General features: G+C 45.1%; 3 protein-coding genes and 1 long non-coding RNA gene across 4 annotated transcripts; all 4 read right to left on the bottom strand.

Annotated features, from left to right (window-relative positions):
• Positions 1-942: 942 nt before the first annotated feature.
• Positions 943-4,985, bottom strand: LOC149307910 (extracellular fatty acid-binding protein-like). The gene is made up of 7 exons (XM_089537096.1): positions 4,849-4,985; positions 4,440-4,579; positions 4,104-4,177; positions 3,443-3,556; positions 2,273-2,377; positions 1,531-1,559; positions 943-1,084 (listed from the first exon to the last, which is right to left on the bottom strand). Exons 1-6 carry the CDS (start codon positions 4,936-4,938, stop codon positions 1,531-1,533), a joined length of 552 nt encoding a protein of 183 aa, XP_089393222.1. The 5' UTR covers positions 4,939-4,985; the 3' UTR covers positions 943-1,084.
• A 2,969-nt stretch (positions 4,986-7,954) lies between these two features.
• On the bottom strand, positions 7,955-9,084 carry LOC149307909 (uncharacterized). The gene is made up of 3 exons (XR_016282208.1): positions 8,999-9,084; positions 8,672-8,691; positions 7,955-8,016 (listed from the first exon to the last, which is right to left on the bottom strand). It is a non-coding gene; the product is annotated as an uncharacterized LOC149307909 (long non-coding RNA).
• A 379-nt stretch (positions 9,085-9,463) lies between these two features.
• LOC149307908 (extracellular fatty acid-binding protein-like) lies at positions 9,464-11,871 on the bottom strand. The gene is made up of 5 exons (XM_089536829.1): positions 11,809-11,871; positions 10,970-11,109; positions 10,545-10,615; positions 9,728-9,841; positions 9,464-9,468 (listed from the first exon to the last, which is right to left on the bottom strand). The coding sequence occupies exons 1-5, from the start codon at positions 11,869-11,871 to the stop codon at positions 9,464-9,466; spliced, it is 393 nt and encodes a 130-aa protein (XP_089392955.1).
• Positions 11,872-12,810: 939 nt separating this feature from the next.
• Positions 12,811-17,961, bottom strand: LOC149307907 (lipocalin-15-like). Its single transcript, XM_089537040.1, has 7 exons — positions 17,866-17,961; positions 16,389-16,528; positions 16,040-16,110; positions 13,598-13,711; positions 13,277-13,378; positions 13,113-13,134; positions 12,811-13,020 (listed from the first exon to the last, which is right to left on the bottom strand). Exons 1-7 carry the CDS (start codon positions 17,959-17,961, stop codon positions 13,014-13,016), a joined length of 552 nt encoding a protein of 183 aa, XP_089393166.1. The 3' UTR covers positions 12,811-13,013.
• Between the last annotated feature and the right edge of the window lie 526 nt (positions 17,962-18,487).

Here is an 18,487-nt window from a genome sequence, read left to right as displayed (position 1 = left end):
GCGGCGCAGCAGCACACACCATTCATTTTCCTAATGGAAGGGGGGGTCCGGACCCCAAGAACCCCCCCCCTTGGCTACGTCCCTGCTTCTTCAAGGCAAGGCAAGGCAAGGCAAGGCAAGGCAAGGCAAGGCAAGGCAAGGCAAGGCAAGGCAAGGCAAGGGAGCAGAACAGAGCAGAACAGAGGCAGAGTGTGAGTGTTTTATGACTTCACTCTTGTGTTGTATACACACACACACATACACACACACGAACCAGCGAGAGTCCTCAGACTACAGTTCCCATCACCCCCAACCAACCCACAAGCCCATGGCCCTGGAAGGGCTCAAGCATTCTGGGAACTTCCAGGAAGGGGCTTGAGGAGGGGGCCAAGGGCGCAGACAGGCTGCAGGAAGACCTCCCCCAACCTCTGTATGGTCTGGGGATGATGGGAAGGGTCCTCTGAAATATGCAAAAGCCATGTTCAATAAAGCCATGTTCAACGCCCAAATGTGTGTCGTGTGTGTTTTGGAATTGGGGGGGGGGGGGGGATTGGCCAGAAAGGGAAGTACATTTCTGCCATCTTTCAAGGAATAATGCCAACATGTCCTCCGTTTTGAGCATGCCTAAGACACATGTGTTTATATTAATGATTTTTTAAATTATTATTATTTTTTAGTTGTTTGCGTGTCCTTCGTTTAAAAAATATGTCCTACATCTGGGGCTAAATTTTGTCCTACCCTTCTTTGGAGGGACCCCTTGCAACTCTGTGATTCCCTTGTTTTTGGTGGACGGTGACCAAGAGGATGAAGAGGCGTTGCTATGGAGGATGCGCCTTAAATAATGTTCCAAACAGAGGTACCTTTTGGCACGATGCTCATTTTCCCAACTTATTGGATGGACTTTAAAATGCACCATCAGGAATTCAAGAAACAGATGATGCAGTTTCTGAATCAATTTATTAGATGTAAGAAGAGGCTTTTGCCCCAATAATTCCACAGAGGCCCCGAAACCCACCACAAACCCCCCCATGATCCTACAGAAAGGAAGGAAGGGCGCTCCATCCAGCAACCGTTGTCATCTCCAGGCCTCCTGAGGCTTCTTCACCTGCAGGACAAGAAGATGGGGAAGTGAGCAGAAGTTGTCCCTGGTGTAACCACTACTCCATCCTGCACTGAGTCTCTGGACATCCAAGGGTCAGCCCTCATCTCTCTGCCTCTGTCACCATGCAATCCCTATCTCCAGCAACATAAACCAAGCCAGATTGCTGCATAGCAATGGAAGCCATCGAGACACTTTGCAGAATATCCCTCAAACATCTCCCCCACCATTATATAGATATAGATATAGATATAGATATAGATATAGATATAGATATAGATATAATTCTGATGAATGGGAGCAGTGGGGTCCACTTCTTTGGAGGTTTCTAAGCAGAGGCTGGATGGCTGAAATGGAGCATTTTGCAGTTCTGCTCATCCAAATATCCCCTGTTCCCCGTTGTTGGCGACGTGTCTTTTCGTGGAATTGAACTCCTGATGTCAAAAACTCACCTACTCAATAGATATCTCTGTGCAGGGCTCTGCGGAAACAAAAAGAAAAGGGGACGCAATTATTGCACGTTTGCAAATACCGGCTGCTCCAAGGTGCAAAGAGATAAACGGGACATTTCCGTACTGCTTTGCTTTCTATGAGAGACGCTGTTGGAGCACAATTGGGAAAATAGCCGCGTTGGACTAGGACTCCCAGAATCCCCCATTCTCATCTCTAGGAAGAGCTCAGTACCCTGATGAAGTACGGATTTCCAGGCTGGGAAAGCCATGTCCAAGTTTTAGGGCATTCCCATGTTCCCACATCACTCCATTTTTACCAAATGCTGTTAACAAGTCCCATGTCAAAAAAGGGACGAATCCAGCCCAGGAGCAGTCTTGGATGCTGGACTATATCTCTCCAATACGTTCGTAACGTTGGACATCTCCTCCTGAAACCCGTAGTGGACTCACTGACCCATGGACTTGGGGGTCACTGTTCCACAGAGGTACAATTGGCCCTCTGCATTTGCTGGGGTTTGGGGCACAGGACCCCATGAAAATGGGGAGACACTTTTTTTTAACATGGGAGAACACCTTTCTAGGAATCTCTAGGTCCTCCAGAGCAACTCTATGATACTATCATCTGGAAGATGTTGACCATAGAGTTGCACTGGAGAACCTACAAACGGGAGTCCTAGTCCAAGACAGTGATTTTTCCAAGTCCCATTTAAATGTCCAGGACCAGCTTTCTCTAAAGGCGTACCTTCTTCAGCGGGGAAGATCTTCATCTGTTCATCTGTCAAACCTGCTTCTCTGACCATCTCCATAAACTTCTCCAATATTTCTGGTGTTATGTTACGTTCCCTGCCTTCAGACACACACAAAAAAAGACACAAAACACAAGATCAGAGACAGACCAGAGTTTGATCCGATGCTCATATCTCCAGTCACTGAAGGGCAGAGTTGTCTGCGCATGTGCATACGCATGCAAATGTTTGCACATGCAAATGTGAACATTTCCTAATAAAGGGGATAAGGGAGGTCAGCAGCAGAGTTGTCCAAAGCTTTTTGGAAAGGAGTCTCACAAAAACAGAAACGACTGGTTTCAATCTAATGCTCAGCCATGCACAGCCATGGGCTGGTTTTTGTGCAACCGCCAAGATGTCTCTGGAAGCACCAGGTTGCATGCAACAAATGGAGGGTGTACCTTGCAGCGTGTGCAAAAGAGAGGCCCTGTATTTCTGCCATGGGTTTGGCAGCATGAGTTACTACACTGGGGTGACACTAACTCCAATGATGCTCCTAGGGAAGGGTCAGAGTCGGTTTGAAGGCACATAACAACAAAGGAAACTGAGGGAGACCTCGTTCCATCAACCTGGCTGGGACTCATGCCTGTTGGAGTCTTCCCCAAAGTGGATCTACTGCCTTTCGCACTCAGAACATATTTCCCTATATCATCCTCATCATCCTCATCCTCATCCTCATCCTCATCCTCATCATCCTCATCAGGACTGAAGGTGGGGTCCTCCTTCCTCCTTTTGCATCATGGATTGACTCAATACATCTCCCTCCCATCCATCTCCCATGAGGAACCCAGGATGACCAGACATCCTCCGTTTTAACCTTCTATCCAAAAGGAATTCCAAAATGTCCTCCACTTTGAGCATGCATTTATATTTATATTAGTGTTTTTAGCTTTTGTTTGGTCATGTCTCCCATTTCTCTTGAACGTCCTGCATTTGGCAGTGCCTTGTCCTCCTTGGGGGTGAAGATATCTGGTCACCCTGGATGGACCTCAAGGCTACCTATATATCATCCAAGCCTTTCACCAAACTTTGGTGGACTGAGCCTCCATGAGACAACTTCCTCCGGTGCCAAACGCAGGGGATTTCTTTTGGATTCCACACTCTCACACACACAAACACACAATTACCAAAAAGCGTCAGGAGCTTTCTGGGCTCCTTGTCCTTCTTCTGCATTGTTATGGAGATAATGGCATAGCTGTCATAATCGGTGACCGCTCTGTCTATGATTTTCTTGCCCCAATCTAGAGGGAGGGAAAGAGAGGAGGTACACTGGATTAAAGGTGCCACAGTTTACATTAAAACCCAAAACGGATTCGCCACCAACCACCACCACCATCATCCAAACATATGGGCAGACACTCATCTAGGAACCTCTAGGTCCTCCAGTCCAATTCAGTGCAATTGACCATAGAATGGTGCTACTGGAGGACCTACAAATGCCTAGGGAAGTGTTTTCTCTAGGAATTTCTAGGTCCTCCATTGCAACTCTATGGTCATCTTCCAGCTGAGTTGAGTTGGAGGACCTAGAGATTCCTAGAGCGAACAGACTGCTCAAATCTGTAAATAATCAAATCTGCAAAATCAAAGCCATAAATGAGGAGGGCTGACCGTATCTTGAGAAATAAGGGTCAGCCTTTTGGACAGAGTTCCTTTGAACTTTGGACTGAAACCCGGATCAGATTGTGGGAGACCCACAGTCCCATGATCCCTCCCAGTTTATGAGCCCCAGGAACCAGATTTTTTGGCCGAAATGTCCAAAAGGCAACAACATCTCCCTCAAATACTGACCACATTCATGGTAGAGTTTTCCATCTTCTCCCTTCCGGAAGATCATCTCGATTTTCTTGCAACCGCCGTCGGGCCTGAAAAAGAAGAGCAGGACAAAGACGGTTCGTCCATAAAGAAGCTGCGGTCGCGCCTCTCTCCGTTTCCATTGGGGTCCCATGTCCCGAGAGACAAAGCTCTGCAGGATATTATTATGAAGCCCAAACTCCTCCTTTGCTCTCTGCGGGAAAGCATATTCTCCCAACTGAAACCTCTTGAAGTCTACTCAGATATAGGGGCAAGCTCCCTTTGGGGATTGACTACACTTCCCAGAATCCCCAGAGAAGGGCAGCCACCTACAGATTGATGGCGGAGGTCGTTTTGAGGCTGCCATCATCCAGCTTCGTCAGAATCGCCTGGACCACCTTCATGTCGTCCTTGTGCTTCAGGAACTTCTTGCAGTTGGTTGCAGCGCCCAAAATATGCCAGATGCCCTGAGCCTGGAGAAAGACAGCAAGGTCAGGGAGCCATGGCTACGGCCATGTCATAATTTGGAAATGGTCAAGTTTTCGAACCACAGCTCCCAGAATGACTGGTCAGTATAACAACTGAATTCAATGAGAGACAGACCCCCAAAAGTGCTCTGGGTCTCAGGTTTTTCTGAATGGAGGACACGCACTTTTGGAAGCCCACCTTGATGAGAAGATGGAGATGAAGACCTGGAGAACCCCAACCCACCTCCCTCCCAACCCAGTTTGGTTTTCGTTACCTTCTCATAGTTGATACTGTTGGCCTCCTCTTCCTCGGCGTGGACTGCGCAGAGAAGGGCGAGCCCCAGTCCCATCAACCAGATCTTCATCTTGAGCCTTGACTTCCTTCCTTCCTTCTCAGTGGAAGAACGTTCTCCAAGAGAGCAAAGGAGAAATGACCAGACTCTGGCTGGACGTCCTGCTTTTATGGACAGCTCCGACCCACTTGTCCTGGTTCGCCTTCTCCTTTCCCAAGGGCTTACCTCATACTTTGCGCTTGACCCGTGGAGATATCACGGTTATTGTTGGCGCAAGGACGGTTGACCCAAGGTGTGGCGTGTGAGGGTTGACCTCCAGCCGCACAAAGAACCCTTGGAGCTGGAGGCATTTGCCTTGGCTCTGGACCCAATGGGCATTTGGCCTGCGGTCAACCCCAAAAGGCCCTCTTGTCTAAAGCAAGGCAGGTAGAGCTAATGCAAGGAACACACACAAGGACAAGGCGTCCCTTGAGATGCGGCCATAAAGGTGGACAACTACAATCGCTTCCCTTATGCAACAGTACCAGGTATCTCACTCTACAACCCAGGCCTTGTCCTTCCTTGCTTGGTGAAGAACAAACCCTCCAACCTTTCAAAGGTGAGAATTGGGGCATGTGTGCCCAAGCAACGCCAGCATTCGATCAAGAGGGCAAAAGGTATAGATGAGGATGGACAGACCAAAGCCAGGACGCCAGTTAGCTTTTGCCTGGGCCAACTGGGAAGGACCAGCCTCTGCCTCCTCTTCCTCCTCTCCTCTTTCAATGGAATTAATGGTGTGCAAGCAGCTTTTGCACTTGGGACTCAGGTTGCTGCAACTGGAGTAAATTGAGGATGAAGGGGGAAAGTGGGAAGAGGAAACATTTCCAATGCAGCCGCAAAAGCCAGGATAGTTGGAGGGTATGGAAGAGGGGCACCTGGCATCCGTTCCTCCATATTCGCAGATCAGGTGCCTCTGAGGAGCATTCTGCAGGAAAACAAACAGCAATGGAGAGGGGCAGGGATGCCAGAGAGAAAACAAGTGGACAGAAAACCTAAGCAACCCTGCACTAACAACCCTGGGGGATTCTGGGACTTGTAGTCCAAACAAATGACCTTTCTTTAAGCTTTGCTGCATGCGGCTGATGGGCTGCTTCTCTGGCTTCATTCGCCCTTGAAGGTTATGCTTCATGACTCCAACCGTTTTGACTCAACTTTTAGGGCATGGCATCAATCTATTTATTAAACACCAACCCTCCCGATGTTTTGGGTTTCAGCCTCCAGAATCCCTGGCAAGTCTTGGCCCATGCTTGCTGGGGATCATGGGAACTGAAGTCCCAACAGCATCTGAAGGGATGGAAAGTTGAGACCCACCACAGATGTCTATGATGATGGCCGCGAAATGTCCACAGGAAATGCCAAACGGGACCCCGATGTGGTTGAAGAGTGGGCTCCGGATCGAGGCTATTGATTCATGTACTTTTATTTAGGAGATTCAAGGCAGCTCCACCTCCCTCTTAATAGATTTCAGCACCTTAAGCATGAATAATGCTCTTATGTGTAGTTTGGCTTCCTGGGAGGTTTACAACTCTTATGTACAAATGGCTAAGCAAATACAACCATCTCCTTTTTAAAACGTACGTCTTGATATCTCTTGGCCGGCATCCCTTCCTTGGGGCTGGATGTCCTTCGGGAGCCAGGCTTTTGCAATGGAAGCACTGTCTTGTGTCCCAAGGAGCTTATGAGTCTTGGGACAGACCCAAAAAACTGGGGTGCTGCCTTCCCCATCCGCCCCACAATTTGACCCAGACTTTGGGTGCCTTTTTGTTCTGCTTCCATTCTCAGGAGATAAAGGAAGATCGCACATTTGTGGACATCTAGACCCCTGCAAAGTGTTGTGATTGTCTTGTGTGAAGGAAACCAGAGACCTCACATGTTTTTGGGGTTGCCGGGGCAGGATCCTTCCAGGCCCTGAGACTTCAATGCCAAAACTGGAGATGCAAGGAGACCCTCCTCTTGCAATGTCATAGGAACATGGGTTGCAATGCTCTCCAAGGGTCAACCCCAGCAGTGACATGATGCGCCAACTACATTTGCACAGAGTATGCTTCCAAATTTAAAAACCAGGTGCGTGTAACTAGAAAATATATGGCTGCCTATGCTTTTTAGGACACTATTGAGATTCCTCCTTCTTCCTGAAGTTCTGGAGAAGATGGTCCTCAGACTCAGGTGCAGAAATATATATATATATATATATATATATATATATATATTAGTGCGCTCTATGTTTCCGTTCATCCAATCTTTTCTTCTGGAATACACTGAAAATGCATCCTTTTTCTTTGCCCACATCTGTTGCAATTGCAGGATTTATTAATGTATTTTTCTATGGCAATCCCCATCTCCTTCATTTCTGTTTTAAGGATGGAGTGGGTAGTGGGATCTATTGTATTGTATTATGTGCTTTTATCGTTGTCAGTTGCCTTGATCTTATTGGAGAGGCGGGGTTAAAATAATAATAATAATAATAATAATAATAATAATTATTATTATTATTATTCCCCCTCTTCCCTGTTCCATGTCAGATTCCAGTCCTGTTTGCACCCAAAACACCTCTATCACTCACGAACCATTTCTGCGAATTGCAAAAGAAAAGGATGCATGCATCTGAGATGCTACCACCAAAGAGATGGAGCTTCACTTTCTACTCATGGAGTTGCACCACATTTGTGCAAAGGGCACTTCCTGAGTGAATTGTGAGATTGCACAACGGATTGTGCAAACGTTGAAATAGCAACTTTTCTTTCACGCTTGGATCACTGGAATCTGCTCCTTCCAGATGCTCTCTTGAAGGAAGAAGGAGGGAAAGGTTACACCTGTGATGTTTGCAAATGGAGTAGCAACTATTAGATTGGATGGAGCCACCAGACACCTCCATTGCCCCACCCACCAGTCCCTGCCATAACAAGATGGCGGAAGGGATGGACGGTCCATTGGCGCCACTTGTCCGTTGGCCCTGATCCGGGTCCCTGCCTCCCCCCTCAGTCGTGCAAAAGACTCACGAAAGATCATTGGGTGCAACACCTGGATGCATTTATTAATGGCAGTTCCAAATGGGAAGTGGCAGAAAGAAGGCCTGCTTGCAAGCGATCATCATGTCTTCTTCGGTGGAACCTGGGAAACACGAAGTCTGTGAGATGGACTCTGGAAGATGGAGGATGCAGCCAGAGCGCCCACTCCCTCCCCAGTTCCAGCAACTCTTTCCTCACTCCTATGGAGCAGACCAGTGGCCCCAAACCTATGGTCCTCCCTCCAAACATTTCTGACTTCAAATCCCAGCATCCCCAACAGTCAGGGATCCTGGGAGCTGAAGTCCGAAACACTCGGAGGACCAATGGTTGGGAAGCTTATGGGCTTTCAAGTTGACCCTTATGTGCAACAAAGCTCTCATAGAGTATTATTGGTGAGATTTACTCAGCGGAGGTTGGCCACTATTGCTTTCCTATGAGGCTGAGAGAGTGTGACTTAGTGCCAACAAGTGGGTTTTCTTGGCTGGGTCCATCACTCCAACCATGGCCACTTGCTGGTTCTCCATGGTTTGTTGCTGTTGTTGTTGTTGTGTACCCTCAAGTCAATGTTGACTTACGCTGGACCTCTGCTAGGGTTTTCTTGGCCATATTTCTTTAATGGGGTTTTGGCATGGCTTTCCTCTGAGGCTGAGAGAGTGTGACTGAATGCCCAACCACAAACCAATTGTATCCTACGCAGAATGCTTTCCCTCTGACTCAAATGTGATCTTATTTTGGTCCCAAACTGAACCATGACTTACCTACTCCTTAATGCAATTCACTGCGAAAACAAAATGGGGAAGAAAGACACAGTTATTAAGTATATATTGCGTCACTGGCATCATGAGAAGCAAAATGGGGAGAGAGTCAAAGTTGCTTTTTCAGACTACGACCACAACAACACGGTCTTTGCTATATATATATATAGTGCCACTCTCCATTTCTTCCAATATGAAATGAGGAAACCCATCCAACTTCCCCAGAAAAGTTTTGCAAACCCCAAACCCATAAGGATCTCTATTTTTCTCCATTCAGCATCCTTTGATGTTTCTCTCATTTTCTGGGCATCGAAGCAGAGCTTCTCTTACCTTCCTTTTCGAAGAACCTCATGTTTTCATCCTGGAAGCCCAGATCATGGACGTAGTCTCTGAACATCTTCTCAATCTCTTCTGGAACCTGGCGCTCCCTGGCTGCAGAAGAAAAAGCACATGAAACCAACCCAAACCCTACGGCTTTTTGCAGCCTCCAAGGCGGGCATTGCCCCATAATGGGGTTAGGTTTGCAAGAGGGGGACTCAAAGGCTTTGCAAATGGGAGATGCAATGTCAGGAGAGAGGACCGGCCTCATATTAAACAACACACACAAGTATCAGTTGTGCATATGAAATGCATGAGTTTTGGGACAATGTGCAATGGTCATCATGATGGGCACATAATGCAGGAGTATTGCATGCGTGTGTGGTATCACATTGAAAGACAGACTAGTGTGCAAATCTGCCTTGCTTTTGCACCATTGCAAAACACAGTTGCACAATGGGTCATGTTCCTTGACCTTCAATCTGCATACATAATGCATATATTATGCTTTTTAGCTCAGGATTGATAGACAGACAGACAGACAGACAGACAGACAGACAGACAGATAGAGATAGTGTGTGTGTGTGTGTAGGTGCTCAGTGCAAGAGTTGCAAAATATAAGGCTTTAAAGTGACCCACTTGCATCGAATGAATGCTGCTACCAATACATATATATAGGTAGCAAAGAAACAAGTGCACCATATACACCCCCCCACATTTGCAAGCCCTTTGGGTCTGTACCATAAAGAGTGATGTATTTGCTGCCATTCTGCTGGTCCTTGGCCCTAGAGATGGTGACAATGTTGTATGTCTCGCAATCGGTGTGCGTCACGGCCACACTTTCCTCTCCTAAAGCTGAAGAAAACAAGAACAACAACAACAAAAGGGAGAGGGAAACCATCCCAAATTTACGGCACGTCAAAAATTGGGACGCAAATCTTCATACACTGGATTTTCATAAATAAAAAGAAATGATTATAATACCATTTTTCGCCTCTCTCTTTGCAGCAGGAAAAGTAAGAAAATTGCACTGTTGGCAGTTTGGGGTTTATCCTTCACCAAACAACCACAACGGCAACACATTTTTCTGCATGATATAATAATAATAACTTAGTTTGAGGAAATGCACTGCCTCTCTTAATTTAGAGATAATAGAAAAATACTTTAAGAGAACAGAGTTAGATCATAATTTCAATAGAGATAAAAGCAACAGAACGACAGAGTAATATTCAGAGAGGTAAAGATTTAAGAAGTCTATTAAATAGTGTAATATTAAGACTGGTGTTGTAAAACAACAATATAAAGCAGTATATTGTAGTGTAGCGCCATTTTGCTCTGGGAGCGCACTAATGTAATGACTTTGTAGATGTCTATATGTTTATTTGTGGTCTGGTTTTTTATGTCTGATTGTATGGTAGTTCTTTTCAAAGAAAAAAGAAGAAGAAGAAAAAGAAGGAGGAGGAGAAATGCGCTGCCTATGATAGATCCTTCTTCAGGAGATGCTTGAAGTTTATGCATCCAAAAGTGATCATTGCAATATGTGGCTCCAGATACGGACCAGATTTGTGGACGATGGTCCCGTCTTCATTTTGGATGAGGACCTCTTCCATTTTCAGACAACCAAAGGGCCTGTCGAGGGAAAAAGTGGCTGGAAAAGGAGTTGTTCATCATGCATTGCATGTAAAGTGTGAAAGTGCTAATAATAATAATAATAAAGTGGCTATAAAGTGGCTCAAAATCAAACCAGAAGTCAAAACATCCTTCCTTTTATTTTCCCAAGCATCTCTCTGAATTGAAAGCAGGGCAATGGTTCCCAAACTGTGGTCCTCCAGATGTTCCGGACTTCAACTCCCAGAATTCCTGACAGTTGCATTTGACCGTCGTTATGCAATAATAATAATAATAATAATAGGATGACTTTGTGCCATTTGTGGCTGGGGGAGCAGTGATGGGGACGGAGAGGACACGGGTTTTGGTGCTTACGTCGGGACAGAGGAGGTGATCTTGAAATGGCCGTCCTCCTGACGGTCAATGCTGGCCACCATCATCTCCATGTCGTCCAGGTACTTCATCAGCACCTTGCAGTCCGTGGCAAAGGCCAGGATGTGCCAGTCCCCTACTACCTGGAGTAAGAACAAGGAGGACGAGGAATTTGGGGTAAGATGCAGCCAAGAGGAGGTGCTATGAGGAGGACCAAGTCAAAATAGGAAGATAGAGAAGAGAGGTGGCAAAGCTGACTTGGCAAAGCGGATGGAGACCACCTCATGGCAAAGCACTCAGTAAATGCAAATATATACCGTTCCAAATATATACCCTGGAAAAGGATGATGGGTGTTTCGCTTCCACTGACCAGTCCTCTTCCCCTTTTTTCATACAGATTAAACCTAAGCATTACAATATGATCAAAACCTCATTAGACAGCCTTCCTTCCAAACGCTGGCATTTATAGCGGTTTGAGTGGAATTGTAACTCTATAGTTGTGTCACATGGAAGAGACCCTACTTTTAGTATAATTGCACACTTGTCTGCACAGAACTGCAAATGCGGATGCATGAGATGCCTAGGTTTGTATGTCTATATAACTGCACACTTGTCCATACACAAAAAAATTGCAGCTGAGGCTGCATGAAACTCCTAGGGAGGTACATCATCTCAGTTTTCCAAGGATGCCATTCATGCACTGAATATGGAGCCCTTTGAACAGAAAGGAGCATTTCTAGAGACCCTTCCCCCCAAATAAGTTAGTTTTGGGGGGAGACTCAGAGCAAACCTGAAGGATCCCTGCCCTTTCCTTGCAAAGGTTGCAGCCTGGGTTTATTTACCTGTTCTGGGTTGCAATGGTCTGTATCATAAGCCGCGGCTCGGATGGTGCAAAGAAAGACCATCATCCCCATCAACAACCAGACCTTCATCTTGGAGGGAGTGTGCTTGGTCCCTTCTCCTTCCAAAAAGGATATTTGGAGGCTCAGTCTCCGGAGGATCCTCCGGTTTTATCAGCTTGGCTCCCCTCCAGCCTCCCATGCCCACCGGACACGGGTGCGGAATGCAGATAGCAACCATTATTGTTGGCATGGGCATGCTTTTGGACCTGGACCATCGCAGCTCTAGGGGAAAACACGGGGATGGCATTTGCATTGGCACAAGGCCGAAATGGGTTTGTGCGTCTATAGCACAATTGCACACAACACACAAGTCATGTCAACAAGTCATTTCAAGCTGGTGAGCTAATGACTAGGAAAAGCCTGTCCCTCTTAGCCCAAAACCAGGGCAAAACGTTGTGCAGATTTGCAGGGATCAGGAGAAAAATGGCAAAATCCCAAGCCTGAGTTCTGCTTTTAGGACAATGGTGCACACAAACGTGGCTCCTCCAGATGTTTCCATTGCCATCTCCCATCACCACATTAGGAATTCTGGGAGCTGAAGTCCAATTCATTTGGAGGAACAACGTTTGGGAACCATTTGGGTTAGGAAACAGAATATCCTTTCTTTAGATAGTCCAGACTGGCACCAATGTTGCTTTCATTCTTGCACCAAGTTCAAACCATATTAAAACCTGGCTGTTTAGGTGGAAGGAAACTGGTTTTGTCCAAATTTGCACATAGAATGGGTTTATTGATGGTGGTGATGGGGGGGAATAAGACATTTTGGCATTTTTCTTACAAGGAAGGCCTGGGCACCTTTGTGCATCATGTCAATTGCATTCAGTGCATGTATTGCATTCAGTGCAAATGTGCAGCCTATGCTCAGTTGGTGCTTGGAACATTACTTCTTGGAGATGGCCAGAAGAGAAGTTCCTTATCTTCTTTGCTCCCAATGAGAATTGCAAAAATATGCATCACTTGCAAAGGAATATATATATATATCAAACTTTATTATGATGATGATGATTATTCAGCAGGAAAGGGATGGAGTGAGGATGTTCCCAGCTTGCAGGAAAGGCAAAGGAGGAATGGCTGGTGCTGGTCTTGGTTTCTGGATCCAAAGAGCGTCTGCGAGGAACAAGTTTGGGAAGAAGCATTGGCCCTCTTCAGCCACTGCAAAAACAACAACAACAGGGATGGGTTGTACTTTTGGGTTTTCCAAGCATGCAAGCATTTCCCAGTTTTGCAAAGCATCTCCAACTCACCTGAGAGCCTTGAAACATACATCTGCAAAGCAAAGGGAAAGACAAATGAGCAAAAGGGTGCACAAAGGTGTGTTTTGGGGAGCCATCGTGGCAAAGTCTTCATGAAGGGGGTCCTTCTGGATCCAAATGGAGAGGAAACTGACCCCTGGATGTCTTCTACTCACCAGATTTGGGGAGCATGACCATCATGTCATCGGGGAGCCCAACGCTGTGATAATGCGCCTTGAACCTCTCCACCATCTCCGAAGTCACTTCTGGAGTTCGGGCTGTAATCCGGAGAAGATCGGTATTAGGACAGAATCGCAAACACATCGCTTACCTTTTAAGATGGCAAGCAATGGCTCCACCAAAGTGTGCATGTATTTCCCCATTAATAGCTTTTGCTCTCAGTTTCCATCTGCAAAATGCTGGAAGGTGTGGGCCACTGCAAAGTCTTGAAGCGAGATGGACACTGGGGTCAAAGGTCTGGCCTTAGGACACTTAACTGAGCAGCTGGACGGTGGAGCTGCTGGGCTCCCCTTCGGCCTCCTTCCAGACGTAAAGGACGGCAAAAGATACGTAGTCCGTCTCCATCACGCGAAGGTCTTTCTTGCCATGCTCTGCAGGAAGAGACGGTCAGGAGTCCATTTAGTCTCCATCAGACCTTGCAAAATGACTTCTTTAAAAAGCAATTTCTCCTTTGCCCACATTTTGGAAAAAAATCATTTCTAAGGATGCATCTGCATTGGAGAAATGATGCGGTTTGGAGCCATGTTCGCTGCCATGGCTGGAAAACTGGGATCTGTACTTTACAAGACCTTTGGCCTTTCTTGCAGAAAGGTCTGGTTTGCTGTATCACAAAACTAGGAATCCCAGAATTCTGTAGCATGGAGCCGTAGCAATTAAAGTGGTGTCAAAGTGCATTATTTCTACAGTGCAATACCCCCAATAGAAAATATAAACTAGCCAATTAGTTACTCATCCTATTTATAGTAATTATTATTATTATTATTATTATTATTATTATTATTTTATTTAAAAGTGATCTTTACATATATACCCATACATAAAAAAAATGTAGCTTAGACATATTCTCATATACTTCTCGTATTCCCTCCCCCCCCCCCGTACATAAACTTATATGTTATGCTACGCTTCTACCACTGAAAAAACTAGACTAGGCTGAAGAGATATCTTACGCAAGTATATCTTTAAACATTCTTTAACATCCGGTACCACCTCCCACTATAATATCAATTTAGATTGTTGTATTTCCAGCACTTCTAAATTATATTCCCCGTTCCATGTTCCATTATACCCGCCTTCATCTCTCCACAATGTTTACCAACATTTTATTGTTTTTATTATACCAGACTATGTACTAAATGTTCACACTCTACTAAATTCATAAATTTCCATTTATATGTTTTTAATGGAATTGTCACATTCCTGTATTTTCCCTTATCTTATTCCGGTTATGTTTTAACCAGTTTCATTCCTGAGAGCTGGGGTTAGGATATATGCAAGGTGTGGGCATAATCCTGTTATTCTCATATTGTTACATTAAAACCATCGTTTTTCACAAAACTTTAACAGTGGTTTCCATATTTTTTCTACATTACTTTCAGATTCATCTTCGTCTCTTAATCTCTTTGTGATCATATCCATTTCAATTACGTCTATTGCCTTTATTAGCCATTCATCCACCTCGATATCTCCCTGCTTCTTCCAATTCTTAGCGATTACAATCCTTGCCGTAGTGATGAGATATAATACGGGTTTCAAATATTTCCTTATCTCTTTATCTTCAATCATGTTTAGCAAATATGTTTCAGGTATTAGTCTGACATTTAAATTATATATTTCTTTTATACTTTTATGCACTTCGTTCCAAAAAATTTTAATAATTGGACAGGTCCACCACTTATGAAACAGGGACCCATATTCCTTTCTACATCTCCAACAGATTCCCTCCCCATCTTTATACATTTTTGCCAATCTCGCCGGTGGGAGATACCATCTATGTAGCATCTTAATAAAGTTTTCTTTTATTTCTACACACGCTGTGAAATCCAAATCTTTCCCCCATGCTCTTTCCCAATTTTCTAACTTAATATCTCTTCCAATATTTCTTGCCCATTCGACCATGTTTGTTTTGATCGTTTCTTCTTCTACCTCTATTTTTAAGCATAGTTTATACAATTTTGCTATAAGCCCCTTATTATCTTTGTTGCTCTTTGATGTTATTATTTCTAATTCTGTTTTTTCCAGCGTGATCCCTCTTTGCCTCATATCATCCTTAAATTTCTCCCGCAATTGTCTGTACGTAAACCATCCTAGGTTTATACCCTCCTGTGCCAGTTGCTCCTTACTTTTCATAGCAACCTTCCCTTTCTCACTTGTAACTAGGTCCCCATACTTCAACCATCCCTTTCCTATTAATTTACTCCTCTTCATAAAGGCTTCATGTGGTGATACCCAGGTCGGTAAGTATCTATATAATTTCTCTTTATATTTCGTCCAAATTTTCAATAATGTTCTTCTAATTATGTGATCATTGAATTCTTTGTTTTGCAATAATTTTCCGTACCAGAGGTATGCGTGCCATTCAAATTTTATGTTGAAGCCCTCCAAATTTAAGAGATTTTCATTCTCTAATTTAATCCATTCTACTATCCACTCAAGACAATTTGCATGGAAATAGAGTCTTAAATCTGGTAATGCAAGTCCACCTCTCTCCCTCAAGTCTATCATGCTCTTCCATTTAATTCTTGACTTTCTTCCAGCCCAAATAAATTTTTGTATGTCCTGATGTTCTATTTTCAGAATGTACCTATCATCTTAAGTGACAAAATTTTTAATCAATGGAAAATATTTATATTATTATAAATAATTTAATAATATCATTGGGCACTGAGTCCTTGGGCAAATTGAAAGGCGGTGCGTACCGTCGTTTGTGAAGCGTCCCGGCTGCTCCGTCTTCTTAAAATGCATCTCTATTTTCTTGCATTCTTCAGGTCTAAAAGGTAAAAGGAGAAGAAAAACAGGGAAAGAAATGTCCTGGGCTCTTGGCATATTTCCCCAATTTTCTTTTGGACAACAAAGAATGAGTCTCTGCAGGTCTCTATGTCCATTAGTATAGCTTAGGAAGGACGCCTTAGTTTAGAGACCCAGGTTGAGCACCTCCCTTTAAAGTTCGGACCGAAGCCCAGAGCGGATCTGCCCCTTCCTTGACGTTCCCCTGGACAGTATAATGGCCATCCTTGACCAGCAAAGGGGCTCCCGAGGGATACTTACAGAGGATATCCAGTCTGGAATTGCATGTCTCCGTTGGGAAGGGGTTGGACGATGGCGGCGGAGGTGGTCATGATGTCCTTCATGCTCTGGAAGATGGCGCAGTCAGAGGCCCCCGCCATCACATGCCAGGTCCCTGAAAACTGGAGGGACGGGGGTCAGTCTGGCCAGAGAGTGGCCCATCCATGGATGAAGGCATGCAACACGTATTGCATCCCATGCATGAAGACATGCAATATGTATTGCATCCATGGATGAAGGCATGCAACACTTTTTGCATCCTGTGCATGAAGATGCACAATGCATATTTCATCCCATGCATGAAGGCGTGCAACACTTTTTGCATTCCATGCATGAAGGCATACAACCACAACAGCTTAGTTATAGCATTTTAGGACTGCTGAGCATTGTAATCCTAAAATATAATAATAATATAATAATAATAATGATTTATTTATAGCCCGCCCAATCACAAGGAATCCAGGCGGGTTACAACAGTAAAAATAAAGATAATAAAATAAAATACAATAAATAAATAAAATACAATAAAATTAAAGAGAGCGAAGTGAGTACATTCACAGTTAGGCCTGATGGAAGTTGGGCCTCTCTTTTTCACTCCCTCCCAGGTCTGATGATGACGTCATGGAGGGAGGGCTCTTCTTCTTGAGGCAAGGATTTTATTTTAATTAATTTTAATTTAATTCTTCTCATTAAATTTAAGAGAAGAATTGGTGGACAGAGTGACTTAAGTCACAGTAAATGGGGAGTAGAACTAGGTAGGGAAGGCCTGCTGGAAGAGATCCGTCTTAAGAGCCTTCTGAAAGGCTGTAAGAGTAGAAATGTCATGGATCTCCTTCGGCAGGTCATTCCATAGCTTCGGAGCTGCGATGGAAAAGGCCCTCTGGGTGACTGAAGTGAGCCTAGATTTTATTGGCTGAAGTAGATTCTTCCCCTTCGAGGACCTTAGAGTGCGGGACGGACATTACGGAAGGAGGCGATCTCTTAAGTATTCTGGACCCATGCCATGTAGGGCTTTGAAGGAAATCACCAACACCTTGTACCTTGCCCGGAAACTAATTGGCAGCCAGTGAAGGGATTTCAAAACCGGTGTTATGTGATCGGTACGACGAGTACCTGTAATTAACCTGGCTGCCATATTTTGTACAAGTTGAAGTTTCTGAACTTGGCACAAGGGTAGCCCCATATACAGCGCATTACAGAAGTCCAATCGAGAGGTGACCAGCGCATGTACAACTGTTTCAAGGTCTCCCTGCTCCAGGAAGGGGCGCAGCTGGCGTATCAGCCGAAGCTGATAACAAGTGCTCCTGACTGTCGCATCTACCTGATATAATATAATAACACTCTTCCCCCAGAAACAATATGCCTGAGCTTTGGGCACCCTCAACCTTGCAGCCAAAAAAGTTAGGGTTGATGCAGAGGAGTGGACCCATGTTCCCCACCGCTTTTCCCCGGGGGATACCTTCTCGAGCTCGAAATCTGGTTGCACCGCGACCTTGGCCTGAGCGCAAAGCGCCCAAAGCAGAGCCATGCCAAGGCTGACCAGTGGGACGGCCATCTTCCTTGCTCCCAAAAGGCACAAAGAGAACGGACTCCAGAGGCTTGGAGACGCCCTGATTTATACCTCTTTCGCCCTGGTATTGGGCAACCCATAATCCCCCATTTGGCTTCCCTCCCCATCGGTTGCATAACCCTTTTTGCAAGCGTGGGTCTGGGAGGGGAGGCTGGCATCCCTCAATGCCACGTTCATTAAGGCATTAAGTGGGATTAAGGTGGCACTCGGTGGGGCAAGGCCTTGGCAGAAAGGAAGGGGAAGCCAGAGGATTAGGTGAAAGAAGAACCCCCTCAAAAAAGGCCCAGATATTTCCATTGCCAGGATATTGTGTGTTATTGGGCAAATGTGCCTCTCTATGGCAGAACAGATCCCACAGTTGTTCTTCTCTTAAAAGCTTTGGTTGTAAGAACTGTTTGAGGGTGGAATATGGGATATGGAGTACTTCGGAGGGCAGTTGGGTCTCCATCTTTGGAGTTTGGATGGGTGTCTTAGGATCTATGTATTCCTATCTATGTATGTCCTCTAGGAT

Source organism: Sceloporus occidentalis, unplaced genomic scaffold (assembly GCF_023333645.1).
Source record: "Sceloporus occidentalis isolate IW3139 unplaced genomic scaffold, rSceOcc1.0.p SCAF_8, whole genome shotgun sequence".
Lineage (NCBI taxonomy): Eukaryota > Metazoa > Chordata > Lepidosauria > Squamata > Phrynosomatidae > Sceloporus > Sceloporus occidentalis.
Note: the sequence above shows the minus strand (reverse complement) of the source record. Positions and strands in the feature narration are given on the sequence as shown.

Coding starts and splice junctions, on each gene's coding strand:
- LOC149307910 (XM_089537096.1), bottom strand. CDS start 4,938: ATGAAGATCTGGTTGATGGGACTGGGGCTCGCCCTTCTCTGCGCAGTC. Junction 3,557..4,103: donor AAAACTCTACCATGAATGTG/GTCAGTATTTGA, acceptor CCCTCCCTCTAG/ATTGGGGCAAGAAAATCATA. Junction 2,378..3,442: donor AAAGCTCCTGACGCTTTTTG/GTAATTGTGTGT, acceptor GTGTGTCTGAAG/GCAGGGAACGTAACATAACA.
- LOC149307908 (XM_089536829.1), bottom strand. CDS start 11,871: ATGGTCTTTCTTTGCACCATCCGAGCCGCGGCTTATGATACAGACCAT. Junction 11,110..11,808: donor ACCATTGCAACCCAGAACAG/GTAAATAAACCC, acceptor TTCTTACTCCAG/GTAGTAGGGGACTGGCACAT. Junction 10,616..10,969: donor ATCACCTCCTCTGTCCCGAC/GTAAGCACCAAA, acceptor TTCCCTCGACAG/GCCCTTTGGTTGTCTGAAAA.
- LOC149307907 (XM_089537040.1), bottom strand. CDS start 17,961: ATGGCCGTCCCACTGGTCAGCCTTGGCATGGCTCTGCTTTGGGCGCTT. Junction 16,111..16,388: donor TTCCAGACTGGATATCCTCT/GTAAGTATCCCT, acceptor TTTACCTTTTAG/ACCTGAAGAATGCAAGAAAA. Junction 13,135..13,276: donor GGTCATGCTCCCCAAATCTG/GTGAGTAGAAGA, acceptor TTTGCTTTGCAG/ATGTATGTTTCAAGGCTCTC.